We start from the raw sequence: 19,390 nt of genomic DNA on the forward strand, positions 1-19,390 counted from the left end.
GGGTGGTGGGAGGCAGTTGTGGGTTCAGGGGAGGTTTAGTGCTGCAGGCTCTGCCGCAGCAGCTTGTCTGGGCTTGGGCTGTGAGGTGGCATCGTGCTGTGGGAGCTGGGGACAGAGTTGGGCTTGGGGGAGCTTAACGCTGCTGGGTCTTGGGGTGCTGCTGCAGCAGGATTGGTCTGTGTTTGTGTATAGGGCACCTCTAGGCTGGGGAGCCTGGAGGTAGGGGAGGGTCTGGATCTGGGGAGGGCTGGTGCTGGGTGTTGTGGGAGAGTGTCAGCCCCGTTCTTCTGGGGCTGCGTGCTTGTTTGAGGAGCCTGGAGTTGCAGTCAGCTCCTGTGGGGGGAGCAGGCTGTGGTGGGGATTGCCAGGGAAGCAGAGGCTGTGTGTGTGAGAGCAGGGGCTGAAAATTGATCAGGCTATTCTGAAATCTGGGCAATATTCAGGTGTTACAACCTCTTGTAGTGGTCTCTCAGTGTGGTGTGTTGGTTTGGTTTGGTTTTTTTTCTCTTCTCATTTTTTCCTCTTCTCTCCTGTCTTCAGGCTTTGTTTGGCCTTTGCAGCAAGGTGCTGGGTAGGGAAATGGTGTGTTTCCCAGACCTAGTGAAAATTGATCAGGCTATTCTGAAATCTGGGCAATATTCAGGTGTTACAACCTCTTGTAGTGGTCTCTCAGTGTGGTGTGTTGGTTTGGTTTGGTTTTTTTTCTCTTCTCATTTTTTCCTCTTCTCTCCTGTCTTCAGGCTTTGTTTGGCCTTTGCAGCAAGGTGCTGGGTAGGGAAATGGTGTGTTTCCCAGACCTAGGGAAAGGGCAGGGCATCAGTCTGTTTTGCTGTAGTTCTGATTCTACGTGTCTGTTTTAACAGGTGTGTTAAGTCTTGTAAATGTGTCCCTTCTGTGCTAACAGTGGCCTCCTGGCTACACCTGGGCTGAGCTGAGCAGCTCTCAGTAAAGCTGAGCTTGACTGCCTGCTCAGGTGGTCATTGACATGGCTGATCTGTTCCAAAGTCAGCTTTGGGGTCTCTGTACCAGCAGCATGTTGTAAAAATGCATGGATGATTTGTGCAAGTCACCTAAGGTCCAGGGGGGTTATCAGCTTGGATCATTTGCCTCTTAAAGTTTGTCAATACGTTTGAAATGTGCATTTTGTGTTGCACGGTATTCTTGTCTCTGCCTGGTTTTGTGGGACCAATGAGTATGTGGCCTGGTTCACTTGTCATAGAAGTAAAACAGTTTTATTGTGCAAAGGTGATTATTAATGTATAGTGTTTGAACATTTGTGTCTTCTAGGAAGATCCGTCCCTGGAGAGACACTTCAAAGGCCACAGAGATGCTGTCACTAGCGTGGACTTCAGTCTCAACAAGAAACAATTGGGTAAATTGTCTCTGTGTTTTCATGGCCAGATGGTAAAGAGGCTCTCTGCTATAGTTAAATGGAGGGAGCAGTGGAGGTACTGAGCTGTACAAGAGAAAATAACTTGTTTTGAAAATGAAGAGATTTTGGAGATTTGCAGAATGAACCTCTCTATGTGCTTTGAAAAAGAACCCTTTGTTGAACCATAGGGATGGCAGATCATGTGCATCCTGCTAGAGCTTTAGGGACACCTACCGTTGCTTATCATTTCCCATACCTGGCCTTACCATGCAGTCAGCTTAAGGCAAAATCTTACTTTTTCTTCTCCGTCTTTTGTTTCTCCCCTCTAAACAGCTGTTTGTGGTCATGCCAAGGCTTGTGTCCTAGTTACTATTCAGTAACCCACTGGGTGTGCATTGAGATAGGAACCAGGAGGGGTTTTGGCTCTTGGTGAAGTTGCTGTTCAGTCTGTGTTCAATGGTAGACATTGCTCTGGCTCACAGAGCAGATAAGGCAGAAATGTTAGTTTTGAGGCATTGGGCACTGTAGGCATGAGTAGCTGGAAATGCATCTGTCTCATGGGTAATAATCCTGTTCTGGATCTTGCAACCTACACAATGCTCTGGAAGCTGCAAGGAAATGAAAATGAATCAAACTTGTCTTGGACCCTTCCTCCCTGTTGCTGTTTTTACTGTCTGCTATCTTTTCCTTTCCACTTCTGTGGTTTCGATTGCAGAGCAAGAGCTTGCTGTGCTCTGTGTCCATAGTTCTGTTTGCGTATCCCTAAATCTTTATCCAGTCAGTGCAGATCTCTGTTTAGCAATAGTGCTTTGAATGTAATTTAGTGTTGCTTTTGAATGGCTTTTCAGAAGTAGCATGGGGGCTTTTGCTGCCTCTATCTAGGTGGTGAAATAGATGCTCTTAATACTTTTTGTAAATTAAATCAGCTAAGAAAGGGAACAAATTCTGAGAATTTTTCTTTTTTAGGTACTGTTGGGTCTGTCTTATGAGATTTTAAAGTTCTTTTTCCCCTTTCCCACCTTGCAAAATAAAAACAACCAAACCTAGAGGACTTGGTATTTGTTCCATTAGACTGCTTGCCCAATCCAGTAAGGATAATTGTCATTGCCAAAAAGTCACATATAAGCAGCATCATATTGAAGTGCTTTATTGAGATGTCTGAGCATTCTTTTCCTTGAATTTTTTAACAACAGTCTGGGGGAAGCTGTCATACTGCAACTTACTATCCTTTTTAGACAATGACTTAGTGTATGTAGTTGTGACTAACATTCAAATCTCTTGACCCTAAACTGCAGCTTAATCTACCTTTACACAGTTGTCCGCACTTAAATTTTAATATCCCTAAGGAAACGTGTTGCCTGTAGGAAATAACCCAAACAGAAACAGCTGAACTGACAAATAGGTAAGGACTTTTTCCCCTTAGGGACCATACCCATTTTGAACAGGTTCATTCATTATGCATATATGAATCCCAAATCAATAACAGGAAGAGGGATGTCAGTTGTTTTTTTGTGTTGAAATTACTGCAAAATAGGACATTTCCAGCAAAATTTATTTGGTATTTTGCCATATCACTAATGAACTGAAATATTCTTGTAGTTATGATCCTGCTATGTCAAAATCTACCATCAAACTGCTCTTTTTTTTCTAGGAACATCTTAAGCTCTCCCTGGAGATATGCCCCACTTGGCACTCGGGTAGAGAGATATAGAAGCAGCTTGGTTTTGTTGGCAGCCTAAGATGTGTATATTCTTTATTTGCTTGTGGAAAATCTACAAAGTTTTCTGTTGTTTAGGCATTAAAATTGATTTAAAGGGATATTTGCTTGAGACTTTTAAGTTACCACAGGCATATGTTTACTCTTTCAAATAACTAGGGTGATTTTCACTGCACTGAGTTGGTGATGGGACCTAGGCAGGGCAGTTTTAGACTGAAGTGGAATTTACTCTTGTGTTTAAGAAGCCTGTTGCCTGGTATTCTTGGCAAGGACTGGTATGACTCCTGTAAGATAGAAAGGGGGATGTAGTTTAAGTGACCCTTTGCTCTTGCTGCCGAGGGAGATCTTGAAAAAGCAGCATCTGTCCTGGGGAATGGCCACCTTCCCATAAGTAAAGTCTTTGCCCTTTGGGATCTTCCTCCAGCCCTTTCTGTTCCTTCCTCTCTTTGGCACATGCCTAGGCCCTCTTCCACTCCTTTCTCAGAAGCCCAAGAGTATAGGCAAGTTGTGGTGGTGGTTGTTCAGTTGTTTGTTTTTCATTCCCTTAAGTGAGTATAGAAGTAGGTGTGAGTCAAAGAGTGGGTGTGAATAGATGGAGGGATCTCATCTCCATCCGTAGTTCCTTAAAGCCTCTTATGACTACCATCAGGTCTTGCTGACCTTTCCTAGTAATAGCAAACTGAACACTGCTCTAGTTGTGCTGCAAGCTTATGTTTTTCATATATATTAAGAACTGCTGAGCTGAATTTGATTAATATTTTGCAGTAAGGGAGATGGATTGGAGAGGGATGTGGCTGGCTTGCCTTTCAGTCACCAACTTGCAGCACTTCTCTGCTTAATCTGTAGTGTGTTACCTGATATTGAACCTGCTGCAGCTGATAGCTGCCCTTGCTTCCTATTAAGAAGTGATGTGAACACCTTAATTCAGAACTTCCTATGTGTTTCCTCTGTGTGTGTTTATCTGGAAGAAGTTTTGCAACTTGTGTGGCTTTTGTCTCTGCAGCTGTTGCATGACCTGGCTCTTGGAAGTCAGTCCAAGCCAATGCACGACTGACTTTGTATTAACAGTGAAATATACAGTATGCAATACATTGGTGAAGCTTTGAGGACAATGTGCTTGAGATTCTAGAAGCTGTGATGGTGAACTGAGTATGAAATGTAGTTTCAGTGTTAGCGGAGGAGAATTAATGCAAGTTGGGTTTGTGTGGCTTTGTTTTTACTTTGTATTTCAGCAAGTGGCTCGATGGACTCATGCCTGATGATCTGGAGTATGAGACCTCAGATGAGAGCCTATCGCTTTGTGGGCCACAAAGATGCGGTGATGTGTGTTCAGTTTTCACCTTCTGGTCACCTTGTGGCTTCAGGCTCTAGAGACAAAACAGTCCGTTTGTGGGTTCCCAGTATGTAAGTATCTATTCCCTTCCATGTCTCTTGTGGTGTTTTAACTATGGGTTGGGATTTCTGCTTGCTTCTTGATTGCAGTTCTCCAGCTATGGGACTGGGATCTGTTTGAGGGACAGAAAAAACATTTTATGTGACAGCTCTAACAAAGGAGAGGTACTTTGGTTTTGAAATTGTACTGGAAACAAAACTAAAATCCTTTGCAAAACTTACTATTAACTTCCTGCGCTGATTAACAGGTCACTCACTCATACAATCATAGAATAGTTAGGGTTGGAAAGGACCTTAAGATCATCTAGTTCCAACCCCCTGCCATGGGCAGGGGCACCTCACACTGAACTATGTCACTCAAGACTCCATCCAGCCTGGCGTTGAACACTGCCAGGGATGGAGGATTCACAACTTCCTTGGGCAACCCATTCCACTGCCTCACCACCCTCACAGTAAACTCAGGAGTTATGCTCATGTAACTCATCAGTGGTGAACTGCTGGATTTTTCTCCCCCCTTTTCTCCCAGTCTGTCTTTCTTCCTAGCAAATCCATCTGTTGCTTCTCTGGCAGTGTTAAACAAGATGCTGAAACACAAACATAACAACAAAAAGCCCCCGTTGATGTTGAATCGGGTTTGAGACCTTCAGCTTACCGGTGTTGCACTGTCAACAAAAGGGGAGGGAGAAGCAGCCCCACAGTGTATGGGCCAGGACACTGTTTCCAAAGAATCTGAAAACTTGTGGTCCCTTTCAAGGGTGATATGTTACTGAAGGAGTTAACACCACCCTGGTGTGTGATTTCTGTCTTTGGGATTTGTTTATTTTAAGCCATGCTGGCAGAACTTTGTAATTTCATGTTTCTGCATGAGTGTTTATCAGACTTGGGGATGATCTGTGGTTTTGGACAGAAAGAAAACTTTCCTGAGAGGTAACCCTTGCTGTTCCTTGCCTTCTGGCAGATAAAGGATTAAATAAAGCTAGGCAGCTCTGACCTTTTCTGAGGAGAGAGGGAATATTGCTGAAGGTATGTAGTGTTTTGATTTCCTGGCCTTTACAGTTTTAGTAGTCCTTAGTCTCAGTATAAAGCCTGTTAAATCCTAATGGAGAAGGGAGCAAACCACCGTGTGTTTCTCTTCTTCTTTTTTGTCTGTGAATGTGGAGCTCCTGGTAGTACAGTGCATGCTGGAGATAAATTTTGGACCAAGAATCCCATACCAAGAGGCCTGTTGGATCTCTAAACATGCTTTAAATTTATTTGGAAATGATAGGTAAAAAAGAATAACTGTACGTTGTCTTTTGTCTTCCCTGGCTGAGTGAATGGTGGCTTGCTCACAGTTGTACAACATCAGGGGTGCTGAATTCAGTTGTTATTTCTTGTGTGGTGCTGCAGCGGGAGAGTTCAGCTGGAGTATGGGCCAGTACAGGGACAGTCGTGAGGCAGTTGCCTGCTTGGCTTTCTAGATGAACTCTGAAAACACTTACCTCCCCTCTCCCTTGCCTTGCAGCAAAGAACCTGGTAACAGTACAAAATCTCAGAATCTTCTATAATGATATTTATATAAATACTGTTTTAAATGGTTGCACAAATTAACAATAGCATTTTTTTCCTTTTATAGAAAACATGGGTTTCCTGTTGGATTGGGCTCTGGTTTCTGAGTGAACTGGAACAACTGGTTTTAGCTATGTATTCTGTATAGCTTACAAAGCATCAATTTGTTTGGGCTTGATCAGTGTTTTCTTCCTAATGTAACATATGCAGTACCTATAGAAGTGGTGGTTAATACAAACAGAAACTTTGTGTTTCTGTACATAATGTCTTTGCTCCCCTTCTGATGGTTTTAAAGTGTTCTTTCCTTCTCTATAGCAAAGGAGAATCTACTGTGTTCAAGGCTCATACAGCAACTGTAAGAAGCGTTCATTTCTCCAGCGATGGCCAGTCCTTAGTTACAGCTTCTGATGACAAAACAGTCAAAGTGTGGACAGTTCACAGGCAGAAGTTTCTATTCTCACTCAGTCAACACATAAACTGGGTTCGCTGTGCCAGGTGAGTACAGCTTTCTGACAAACAGATGGGGATTTATTCCTCAAAGCAGAGACTGGCTATCATGGTCTTATGCAACACATTTCTATTCAGGATGATTCCAGTGTGTTGTGAGTTTTTATGTATACATGCATCTAGGACAAACCCACAGCTTCTCTGTAGGGGAAAAGTTCATTATACTTTTTGAATGTGGCAGTGGCAGGTAGTACTATAGATGCCCACAGTAGAGCAGAAAGAATATTTTTCTGGTATGTATGATGATGATCGCTAGTTAGGTACTCATGTCCTGGTCCTGTAAAATGTATACCTCTGAAGAGATGTTAATCTGTCTTGTACAGGAAGTATTGAGATAGGAGCGGAATACTTTCTTCTAAGGCACTTGAATGCTGAAGCTTCTCCTGCTGTAGCTGTTATCTTGAGAGTAATTGCATTGCTCTGAATACTTGTGGCAAGGGTAGCAATTGTTTTGAATCAGGGTAGAGAAACAATGTGAGGTATACTTAAATTGGAAACAAGTAGGACAGGAGATCTTAAGTCGGACTCAAGACATTCCTGAGAGTTATTTTATGTGCTTGTGGCATTAGGGGTAGTTTGAGGACTTACGGCTTGCTTTTTTCTTTTTTTCTCTCCACAATTTACAGTGACTGGATTTTTAATCTTATTGATGCCAATGTGACTTCATGAAGAGTGAGGTGTGTTTACCAACATACCTTCACAGCTGACCAAATCCAGTTGACCACATACACCTTTTGTTTGGGGGCATTTCTTAATCGCTGTAACTCTTATCTTAGATTCTCTCCTGATGGACGATTGATAGTGTCAGCCAGCGATGATAAAACTGTCAAACTGTGGGATAAAACCAGCAGAGAATGTATACACTCCTTCTGTGAGCATGGGGGGTAAGTACCTGGGGGTGCACAAGGACCAGCCTTCTGTGATCTCTGAAATGGGGCAGCCTGGTGAATGTATGACTGGTTTGGTGACTGCAGTCAGAGGCCCTTGTCCTGGCAGACATTTCTACCTCATAAAAAAAATCATTAGCACCTATTACAAAAACAGCTAGTAGAGGATGAGATGTAAAAAGAGCTTCCAGGATTGCTTTGACCTTTTAATGACTTCTCCAGATTAGAACCTTGAGGGTTATATTTCAGTAACTGTCCAACATGTCAAGCCTTAGTTTCTTTATGCTTGCTTATTTGTGGAGATGCTTAACTTCTTTATTTCTTCTTCCAGCTATGTTAAAGTCTTTTATTTTGCTCTAGGTTGAAGTAATTTAAAAGAGCAAAAGTGTACTGAGAGATGTTACTTGGATGCTTTGTTTCATCCTCAAATTTTTGAATAACAAGGTGTCCTGGGTTCAGTTATGCCAAAACCCACTTTGTATTCAGAAAAACAGCTGTTGAATTTGGCTTGATTTTTTTCATGGAGAATATCGAACCATGGCAAAAGTTAATTTGCCCAGAATCACAAAACAAGCCCTTAGAGAACTGAGACTGGAGTCTTCCTATTTTCTTGCTGCGTTGAATTTTTAAGTACAAAGTTGTGTTCTTTCCAGGTAATACACAATGATAACGAGACAAATTCAGACATTATTTTTTCCAGGGCTCTTAAGAATATCGCTCGTCCAATCATCCTATTGAAACGTCTCAACTTCCTCAGTATTTGTTACAAGAACACTTAAAGGATAATTAATTTTATGCTATTCCTTGTGTGGATTGGGTGAGATGCTCTTCACTGAAGGTTCTGAAGGTTTTACTGTACTTGTGTGTTGAGAATAAAAATTGATAGCATACAGGTCCAGAAAGGAATTTGATCTCAGCCTCACTACTTTCCAAGTGATAACTTACGATTCCAGGCACAAATTCAGTAAGTTCCAGCTTAAAATCAGTTAAGCAAAGAAAATATCTGTTCAGTGTTGTACACACCACTCTAGAAATCCTGTTAATTTAATAGAAAACATAAATAATGCAAGCATTAAATGAACACTTGAAAATGTCATTGTGACAGTTGAATCCATCAGATTTCAGTAGGCTTGTAGCTACAGCTCCTACACCTGTCATGCAAAACCTTGAAGATGGTATGCTTAGATTTAATCCTGCAGTCTACTTCTGGTTATAAGGAAGGTCTTAAGTGAAATTCTGCAATGCAAATTTTCAGGTTATCTCCTCCTTCCCATAATGTTTAATGCATCGTGACATCGCTTCACTTCTTAAAAAGACCTTTTTGAGCTTTAGCAAGAGTGGAATGTAAACAACTGAATTTAACTGCAATTTACAGGTTTGTGAATCATGTGGATTTTCATCCCAGTGGTACCTGCATTGCTGCAGCTGGTACAGACAATACAGTGAAAGTGTGGGACGTTAGGATGAACAGACTTCTTCAACATTATCAAGGCAAGTTAAGATCTTGGAGAATTTGGACCTTTCCATGTGTTGATGTGAATTGCTCTCAAGTCCAAGAACTGTTTCTCTGTCACCTGCTGCCTTTCCAGAAAGAGGCTGGGTTAGGCCTGCCAGTGGAACCTTTTTTACTCCCAGTATCATGCTTTCCTTTGTGTTAGCTCCAAGACTGATTCTCACACTTCTGATTTCTCCTCCTCTGCCCACTATCAAAAAAGCAAAAAGGTCAGATGCTGAAACTGTCCCATATTGCAGGTGAGCATAGCTGTTATCTTCAATGCCTCTTGGCTCGTATTCACTTCTCTCAAGATGTGCAGTAAACAGGATGTGGCCTTTGCTTCTGAATAAGCCTATAGGAGGAGACAGATGCATTCCAGCAAAGCAAAAGGACAAGTTCTTAATGAGAAAACTAGGGAAAGTTAACAAAAGAGGAAAATCAGAATCAACCAATTGCAATTCTGTATCATGATCATGGTTTCTGCCCTAGTATCTGCTTTGTTTTCAGCTTCTGGAGTTAGCTTTGACTTCAGTGTGACTTGCCCAGGTTGGCTTGTTGTTGCAGTAGTTTTTATATTTAGGAGTCTAAATATATTCTTTTTCTTTTTTCCCCTTCAAAATGTCATGTCCTCCCATTACTTGTTCTTGTCAAACTGATTAGTTCTTCTGGTTGGTAGAACTGGATAGGTAAAGGTGCTTTCCCATCCACACAAGCTTGAGTTCCTTTGTCCTGTTTTGTGTATATTAGTTTCTTGAGCCTAAACATGGCTTTTCTTTACTGTTAAGAATTCTTAGGGCTGCTGTAGTATTTTGGAAATCTATACATTCTCAAGCACTGTTTCTAGTATAGTTAGCTTATTAAACTGAATTTTGTTAGCTTTTCATGAAGACTGCTTCCTGCATACTGCTAAAGCAGATCAGAGATACTGGGCTGGAGCTTGGTATATTGTTCTTTCTGCCATCTGCAGCAGATGCTGCCTGTTCCAGCTGAACGCCAGGCAGAAAAGGCAAAGTAGTAAGAGTTTGCAGTTGATTCCTGCAAACTTTGTGAGTTAAGGCACAAAAATTGAGTTCTAAATTGAAGCTGCTGGTCGTACTGTCTTTATGTAACTAGAATTATTTTCTATGGTGCTTTTGACTGTGTACCTCCTTATTCACAAGGCATTAAAAGAATTTGCAGGGTCTCGATACAAGTTTCTGGTTTCTCTTGATAAAGGAAGGCAGAGGAAGTGCAGAGATGTTTAAGGAGCAGAGTTCTTAGGTTTGTCTTCCTTCACAGCACCTGTGAAAGGCTAGAACCTCCTCTAGCAGGTAAGGGCAGTGGGGGTTACTCATCTCAAAGCAAATGCAGGTTGTCTGCAGAGAAGCCATTAAGTCTACGAAAAGCCTTTGGGTTCCATAAAAACGTAAATAAAAGCTCCCCAAGAAGAGGCTGCTGTGGAGTAGAAACAGTCTGCAAACTTCAGAATGCTTTCATAGTTCTGCTGTTCTTTTGATCTTTGCATGTAGATGGCATTACTGTTGTGATCTGTCAGAGCTATTAAGCACTGATGGTGACGCTGCTATGACTGGAACAGGCTTTTTCTCCTGGGTAGTAAAAAAAAAAATCATATTCCTTATTTCTAGCTTCAGCTTCCTGCTCCTGCAGTGTGTTTTATTCCTGGCTTGTGGGGTGATCCTGAAGTGTATTCTCTCTGTGTAGTCAAGTCACACTCTTTGAACTCTCATCTAATGTGATTTATGTTCTTTAATTCCTTCAGTTATTCTCATGGACTCAAAATCACTGCCACTTCTCTGATAGCAAACAAAATCTAATGGAAATCAAATCTTTTGATGACTGTTGTTCCAATTCATCAGTATTGAACTGGTACAAATGCATTGATGAATACTGAAGTGTCATTCTTTTTGTAGTAAGTGCTGTGAACTTGTGACTCATATCAAAACTTGGGAATGCCTTCCTGAAGTCTTGTTACTAAATTAGGTGGTATGTTTAAATACTTGAACAGTGTCAGATTGATTAAGTGGGTTAAAGAACAGCTTTTCACCAGTGGCAAGATCTGCAGTGTGTGTTTCCAGACACAGTATAACTTGGCTCAAAAATCATCTCTTCCTGCTTTGCACTTACTGCTATTAAGTTGTCAGAATCTAAAATGGTTTAGGTTTGGCTGACAGGCTTCTATTTTGTGTTTGGGAATTATATTTTCCACCCTTACTGAATGGCATTTTAGTCCAACAGCCTTGCTATTGAAGAGGTCTTTTCCTGTTATGAGTGTTATTTCAAACAGCTCCTGTGTAAATCCTAACTGTGTGTTAAACTTTGAACTAGAAATAGTCATAAAAGCCAAAGAAACCTAAAATTGCAATGGTAGCTGCATGCAGTCACTTCATGCACCTCTGGCTGCAAACAGATGTGTTTGTAACATGTTCTGGGAATGGGAGATAAACCCTGGTCTTCTGAGGGTTTATACACATGCCTTTAGGCTAAACCGGTTAGTTTTATGTCTCTCGCACTGAAACTCCCATCTCATTCCCACTAGAGGGCATCTCGTCCTTCAGTATGTGCTCATGCTGCCTGATTTCAAGGGAATCCATTTTAAAGATGGAGTGGCATTGAGGAATTCAGAGCTAAGTAGTCCTGCCACAGGCTCTTGCATGTTTCAAGCTGGGTTGTTTTCCAAAACTGATTAGTCTTTTAGAAGTGTTGCTCTTGTTGCCAGGACTTATTCCTACTGTGACTTTAATAAATGAAAGTTGGAAATTGAGAGCAAACTGCAAAACGTTTTGTATCGTGTGGGATTTTTTTAGCAGAGAAAAGTATGCTCTGGTCATGTTAATTGTACAGGAGAAGAGACAGATGCTTTATTCACTTGTCTGCTTTGTGCTTTTTTGTACAGCACATCATTCCCTTAGAAAAATGGCCAATGTTTATTGGCTGACATTTACTCTGTGCAAAGCTGGGGGCAGGTGTATGGAAACAGCTCTAACCTTTTATTAATTGCTGTTTAAAAAGAAAAATTGGTACTTTTCTACAGTTCAGATGGGGCTTGGATGTGGTTTTCTGTTCACTAGGGACTGTGGCTGTGTCAAGTCCATCCTAACTTATCTTCTCACTGGTGGTTACTAAGTTGTTGCATTCGATCAAAGTAGTATTGTCAGACTTGGGACAGTTATGTTCAGTCCCTTTACAGGCTGACATAACTCAGTTTGAGTCAGTAACCCCCCAGTATAAATCTCTTAACTGGCTGTTACTTTTCTAGAGCTTGGCTGGCAGTAATGTAGGCTTGTAGCAGCCAAGTCAGTGAGAGATGCTGCACTGGATTTACTGTTTACAGCATGCATCAAGTGAGGTTGCAGGACATGTTTGCAAGTTTTTGGAGAGGTATGTGAATGGTCTTGTGGGAGGTATGAGCTGGTTTGGCAGAAGAGAGATGAAGAAATGGCTTCCAACAGCCAAGAACTCCTTGGCTACAGAAGCTTCAACTGATTACACAGCCACATGCTATGTCATTTCTTTCCATTATGAAAAGGTTTTTTTGTTGAAGCTGAAATTATTTTATTCAGTATATGGAACCTGGAGGATATATAATTAATATTGTCTGTTTCTGATGCAATTCCTTTCAGGACTTGCCTTAGTTAACAACGTATGTTTGTCTTTATCTGAATTTAGACAGTAATGGAGTGAGGAATATTAAAAATCACGCAGAATACAATTTTCAAAAGACAAATATATTTAGCATTCAAGAGGAAAAACTCCACATAGACTTTTTCCTCTTTAATACATAGTGTAACACAGGGCTGGGGTAGAAAAGATCTGGCACCAACAAGAATGACTGTTTAGAAGTTACCTTTGTGAGTGAAGATTTTCTTCTGTGTTTTTTAAAAGTCCAGGTCAAGAGGAGTTATGTTCTCAGAACTTGAGCTATCTGGTGTTCCTGAGAGTTTCAAAAGTTGATGCATTCTGGTTTAAAATTGAGCTAGTAAGGCTATTTCACATTTCTGCTTCAAATCCACATCTGCAAAACCAATATTTGGTTCTAGTATCTTTTAAAATTGTATTTTGAGGTCTTTTAACATACAGTTTGGTTTTGAAGTGTACGGTAGACTCTCAGTGAATAAAAATTCAGTCCGGCGGGATGTATTAGGAGTAGTAGATTCAAGATACCGGAACATTTGGAGGGCATACAGTATAATTAAGAATAATTGGATTGTTAAAACTCTCTTCAAGTGTGATCTTAATGTCACATAGGCTTAGAAAGCTGTACATATGTAAAGTGCTTCATGTTTTCATAAAACAGGCTATTGAACATATTTATTCAAGTTTGGGAAGGGGGATAAAAAAAAAAAGCCCTGCAAGTAAATGTTCAATGTTACAGTGAACTTAGGTGTAGTTTGACTCTCTTTATAGAGTATTTTCTTTAGCTCTTTTCCAAATAACTCTTGGGCTTCACCTTCATACAGGAGGGATTGCTTTAGATAATCAAGAGTGTGAACTTCCAGTTTTCATACTAGTTTTAAATTTTTGGTGAGGCAGATTGGATGTCTCAAGAAATAATGCTTGTTCTGGCCCATTCTCAAGTTGCTGGTTCTTCTTTTCTACTTTTTCTTAAATCCAGTCTTAGTTCAAGTTGAGTAGTAAGCCAAAAGAACCTGTGCAATGCCAACTTTGAGTTTGCCTTTCATTGTAATCTGTCTTCTCTTTAATGTACTGCCATATAGATTTTATTCTAGAATGATTTGGGAGTGAGAACAAGCAGCTCTACAGTAGTAAAATATGTCAATGTCCAGCTCTCTCACAGAATCATATAGCTCACTTGGGCATAGAGTTACATTTTGGGGCTATGCTGGAAGCTTTTTGTAGCCTTAAATCTCCCAGAATAATTGGAAAGCTTCCTTTTTCCTTTCAATAAACTAATTCCTATTTTTACAAGAATCGAGTGCTGCCCTTGTTCTCTGGTGCTTTGAAGAATTTCTGTGGAATGTTTTCCCCAGGATAATTTTCTTGTTAAACTTTATAGCAGAAAATTGAAATGTGGTTTTGCTTTATTCTTTTGCCTTGGGCTTATGTAAACCAATCTCAGTGACTATTATATACGTTTTTTCCACCCTCAGTGCACAGTGCTGTGGTAAACAGTCTTTCCTTTCACCCCTCTGGAAACTATCTGATTACTGCTTCCAATGATTCAACTCTTAAAATTCTGGACTTGCTAGAAGGAAGACTTCTGTATACTCTTCATGGTCACCAGGTGAGGCAAAGTCTTTTATACAGTAATGTACAAACCCGTCAGAAACGGGGCAGATCTGTGTTTCAGCCTTTCATTCTTCATGGCTTTTCAGAATCTTTTCAAAACTTCCTTGCATAAAATTACGATGACTGTACTACTAATAATCTTTGAGATCATCACTATTTTGAAGGCCTGTGAGGAGGGAAGGAGTTAAGGCAGAAATGGAGGGAATGAGAAAGCAAGACATAAAGGGAGCTTCAGTGTTGAAGATGCAAGTCTAAGACCTAAGGGGCATAGTCAGAGCTGTGCCCTAGACACCAGACTTGTGTCCGTCATGCACTCTCTGTACTGCAGCTCTGACTGTCTCCCTCTCCAGAGTGGTGCAAATAACACTTGACCCCTGACATGGATGTTGTGAGGATAAATGCTATTCACCTGACAGGGGACTTAAGGATAATAGCGATAGAACGGAGGAAACCTTTTTTGGGACGTGATTTGGGAACACGTGTCCATTTTGTTAATGGACTGAATTAAATAATTGAAGGTTATAAATGCTGCTGGTTGGTTAATTTTAACTGATTGGCCTATTAGTATTATGCTGCTGGATGTGTTGCTTGTAAGGTTAATTATGTGAATGCTTTGAGCTCTCTTTTTAAATGTTAAATGAAAATAAATAGACTAATTTCATTGTCAGTAGTCAGCTGGGCTCAAAGGCATGAAAAAGCAGACATGGTTTAAAGCTTCCCTTCCCAAAGGGATGAAGAGGACCGAAATTAACTCACTTGTCAATGTGAAAATGGGGGCTGAATCTTAAGGCATCAAAACTACCTGGGGAAAATTGCAGTGTGAAGCTGTTGTGGGTGGTGGGGATGGTTCTGGGCAATAATGGTTGTAGTTGTGTAAGCTGCAAACCTGATAATTCTGCCTTCTTGTGGCTTTGTTTAGTGACTGCTTTATCTGATGTCTAAAAAGCTGAGTTTGTTCTGTAATGTCCCTTTCACTGTGTATTAATAAACGTTTCTTCTTTTTCATAATATTAATGGAAAAATAGGACAACCTCTGTCGTGGTTTAAGCTGAACCCAGGACGACCTCATACTTAAAGCTCTAATTCATTGAATGATGTGATTAATACTGAAAAGAATAGGGGCAAGATAACAAATGCTAGTTACCCTAACATGTAAACCTTGACTGCATAATACTTGCTTACTTTGAAAACTTGACTAAGTGGATACTCAATCAGATAGGCACTGTAAGGCTTTTAACTATTGTCTTAATCTTGTTTTCATATTTATTGTTTGTGTCAATTTGCCAAGTGAGGTTTTGGAAAGTAAGAAAAGGGTAATTGTGGAGGAACAGGGATCTGTACCTTTCACACTTACATCAGGAAGGGATGTGCCTTGTTACTGTTCAGCAGCTTCCTGAACCTGCCTTCTATTTTCTCTTCTAAGCTATAGGCTACTCCTCACCGAGTGCAGTGGCACATAAAAAAAGAGTTTAGCTTTGAATGAGAGTTCAAAACTGATTATGGTGATGGAGGTCTTCAGAATTAGGCAATGGAAAGTCCCTTTAGGCTGATGCTGTACTTGGAGCTTGTACAAAACAGTGGTTTGTGTTCAGAAGTAGAGTTCAAGCTCCGTATTTCCCCCCACACACACTGTTTCAGATCAGCAAGACAAGGACTGACTGCCACTCTCTCCTAGGCATCTAACTGGCACTGGGAATGCTGTGACAGTGGCACAACTGAGGGTTACTTGCCATTGTGGGATTACACCTCCTTCAGTTTGGAAACAAGTATAAAGGTGGCTGGTAGTGTTTTCTGCTTGTCCTTAAGTGTATTGCACTAATCAGTCCTAGCATAGCCCTAGCTGGCGTTCCATCTGCTACCATGTGCTGTGCTGTTGTGGATTAGTTCTTTTAATGCCTGATTTAATGGATACCTTCCTTTTCCACTAAAAGTGTATGATAACCTGTGCTTCATTCTCAGTAAGCAACTGGTACTGACAATAGGCCTTGCTTTCATCAGAAGCTACTGGGATGGATTCCTGCACTGGCTGCTTCTCTAGCCTGCTCTGCTCATAGATAAACCCAGGCTACTTAATACTGGGGTCTTTTTTCCCCCCTCTGTTCCTACTGTGATGTCTGCCAGTATCTCCAAGTGGCTAAAAATGAAGTGGGTGTGGATTTTTTGGTCATCAAGAAGATCTGCCTTTCTGAGTGAAGGGGGGGTATAGGTTAGTCCCCAAGTGAACAGCCTGTTCTGAAGACATTCTTGAGTTGTGACTGTGTGGGTGAATATTCTGGTTGAGACTTTGTTCCTACTCTGACAGCTGACTGCTGTTATGTTGTTCTGGGAAGGCTGCATGTGAGTGGACACTTGAAGGAAAAAGACTTAAGGTCCTTTAGATGTATGTTGACGCAACTGCTGGAGTGCCAGGAATTTGTTAGCAGCTGATTAGCTGTAGTTTATGTAAGGAGGATAGCCAAGTTTACATTGCTGTCTTTAATTGTAACGTAGCTGGCCGCCTTGTAACAGAAGGATTGTTAGAGACAGGAGTTTGCAGCTTGGAGCTGACATCTTGCAGCTGCAAAGTATCATTCTGTATTGTGCTGCATAGTTTAGTTGTGGAGTGCTTCAAGCTGTGAAGTACTCTTGCCTAATTCCGGACAGATGAGACACAGAGTTGCTATGTAGGTCCACCTCTGTTACTGAATCATCATCGAGGAACAGAATGTTTTGGAATCTGTAAGTCTCCTCTGGAGTGTTGCTAGAGACAAGCAGGTATGTACACAGGGCTCATCTGCCCTTTGGGTGGTTTGATGAGGGTGTTTCCAGACTGATTCCTTGGTGGAATTGAAGTTCTCAGTAAATATTTGGAAAACATCTGCATTGTTATGTTTATAAATAGGAAGACACAAAATGCTAAGTTACGATTCCTCAAGCAACCTTGACTTGAACTATGAAGTAGCTGTATTCTACCTACCTGGGTGGCATAAGCACTCTTTGCTTTGCTGGCTGACTAAAGAGCAAGATCTGAGCAGGTGCGCAGGAAGCAAATGTGCTCCTTTACACTTTGCTGCCAGCTCTACCTGGGTGGCATTAAACATCCCTGCAGGCCTAGTCCTCTTTGAAGGGTGTTGAGGACATCTCAGGGCTGCACAGAACTGGACCAATGAAGGGAGAGAAGGGTGTATTGCAAACAACAAGCAATTGACTTTAGAATAGCATTTCTGAGTATTCAAAGGAATAAGTGCTTTCTTCTTTCCTTGTGTTTTTTTTTTTTTAACTGAAGCTGACAGCAGTTTAAAAGCTACTGAAAATTCATTTATAAGGTGCCAGTGTAAATTTTCCCTGTTAGCTGCAGTCCTTACTCGCTGGTGAAGGAAGGTGCAGGCGTGACAGTCTTGCTCTATGTTTGACAGAATTTGTCGAAGTTCAGTGGACTGAGAATCCTTGTGACTTCCTTGACAGAGATTTTCTGCATGAAAACATCTCTTGTTGCTATTGCTGTTTCTGTCCCCTGTGTTTTTTCCCTTGGTTCCCTTTCTCTCCTTTGTGTTATCACCCTCATTGTGCAGTTTCTAGGAATTTGCCTGATTTAGCTAAACGCTTTTCATGTACTTGCTGTTGGAGATGTAGATTCTTTCCACAGTCCCTATAGCTTTCCACTCCATCCCTACTTCAGGGAAATACTCAGTTCTGTCCTGCGCCTCTTGATGTGCAGTGCCTGTGCTGACACATTTATCCCCATCTCCACTCTGTCTTTAGGGTATTTGTGTTGTTTGTAAAAATACAACAATCATCCATGGGTGTTTCTGGTGTTTTTCTTTTTCCCCCAGCTCTTACCTGTTTCTAAGATTTCGATTTTCCTGTCTGATGATGCTTCTGCAGGATACATGCTGTATCCTGAACCAGATTGGGAAACAAGTGTGTGTTAACTTTGTCACTTGTCTTGTCCCTTGTATTTCTTCCTGCCTCTGTCATCTCTAAATTTAGCTTTCTTCTCCTATTAAGTATCCTGCTGTTGTTTTTCATATTTTCTGATCTTTGTAGCTGTGGGTTTCCTTGCTGCAAGCTCATCACTGATCCTGAGATACAGGCTCAGTGCTCCCATCTTGCCAAAAGATCTGTTAGTTCTAATTGGTCTTCACTGCTTTCTCTGCTGCTGAAACCACGTGATAGGTGAAAGGTACATGACATCCAGCATCTTGTCTCAGGCACTCTATGTTCTTTGGCACTTGAATGCATTTATGAAGGTCTTTACCTGCTCTTTGTGTCTTCCAATTGTCTTGATTGCTTATGCATCGCATCTTTTGATGACAGTCTGTCCAAGTGTGACTTGCCCTCTTCTCCTGTGCCATAAAGCAGTTGAAAGCACTGTTCACAGTGCTTTATGATTGCTGTATGTATTATTTTTTCTTTTATGCCTTGAACTGATGTTCTCACTCCTGGGATCCCAGTGTGCTGATTGCTGCTGGATTTGCTCTTCAGACCTTGTCGTCACTTGTATTTTGTTTTGCTCTTTGCATTAGTGAATCTGTTCCAGGAGAGTTTGAGTGTAGTGGCTCTGATCTTCCTACTTCTACATCTCCTTTTGTGGACATCAGAAGAGGAAGGTCTCCTTTAGTTCAACTATTTCTATCCTCTAGATATGCCTTGTTCCATCTCTTGGTACCTCCCTTACCCTCTTACCTGGTTCTTCTGTTGTATGTATTCGTTTCTCCTATGACTTAAAAATAAAAGGTAGATAAAAACCTACTTGACCCCACTTGTCTCTCCAGCTCCCTGGAGAGACTTGACCCCTCTCTGTCTCTCCTTCCATTGTGCAGACTGTGTGTCATTAAATACTCTCCTCTGGTTCATTCCTGGACCCTCTTCAGCCTGGCACTTCTTTCTTCTGTTATGCTGAAGCCAAAGTGTTAGTTCTGTTCCTAGCTGAAGCTCACAAGTCTGGCCTCTCTTGACTTGAATTAGCTGTTGGTGTTGGCCCTGCTGTTCTTGAAATTATGTAGCTTTTGTGCTCCAGCAGTTCTCTGGAGGGGTAAATGGTGTTCAGGAGGGCTGTGATTGTCAGCTTATTATTTATAGCTGGTACACATCCAGCTGCTACCTGCATGCAGGTGTGTATGACTGCCTGCCCCACGCATAGTTCCATTTCTCCAAACCAAACTCTTGGCCTTTCTCTTAAGTTTTTATTTCAGAGATCTATTTTTACCTTCATCTTTGAAGGCTTTGTGTTCAGGGATGCTATT

At 41.3% G+C, this 19,390-nt stretch overlaps 1 protein-coding gene across 1 annotated transcript in view; it reads left to right on the forward strand.

Moving 5' to 3' along the window:
* Positions 1–1,292: 1,292 nt before the first annotated feature.
* The window catches only part of POC1A (POC1 centriolar protein A), a 59,397-nt gene continuing 41,299 nt past the window's right edge, over positions 1,293–19,390 (forward strand). The window contains exons 1-6 of the mRNA XM_010013660.1: positions 1,293–1,372; positions 4,322–4,493; positions 6,345–6,524; positions 7,313–7,420; positions 8,799–8,914; positions 14,027–14,160. Coding sequence (XP_010011962.1) covers positions 4,333–4,493; positions 6,345–6,524; positions 7,313–7,420; positions 8,799–8,914; positions 14,027–14,160 — 699 coding nt within the window. The 5' untranslated portion in view covers positions 1,293–1,372; positions 4,322–4,332. The remainder of the gene's footprint in view (positions 1,373–4,321; positions 4,494–6,344; positions 6,525–7,312; positions 7,421–8,798; positions 8,915–14,026; positions 14,161–19,390) is intronic.

This window comes from Nestor notabilis, unplaced genomic scaffold (genome assembly GCF_000696875.1).
Source record: "Nestor notabilis isolate BGI_N333 unplaced genomic scaffold, ASM69687v1 scaffold1854, whole genome shotgun sequence".
In the NCBI taxonomy this organism is placed as follows: domain Eukaryota; kingdom Metazoa; phylum Chordata; class Aves; order Psittaciformes; family Psittacidae; genus Nestor; species Nestor notabilis.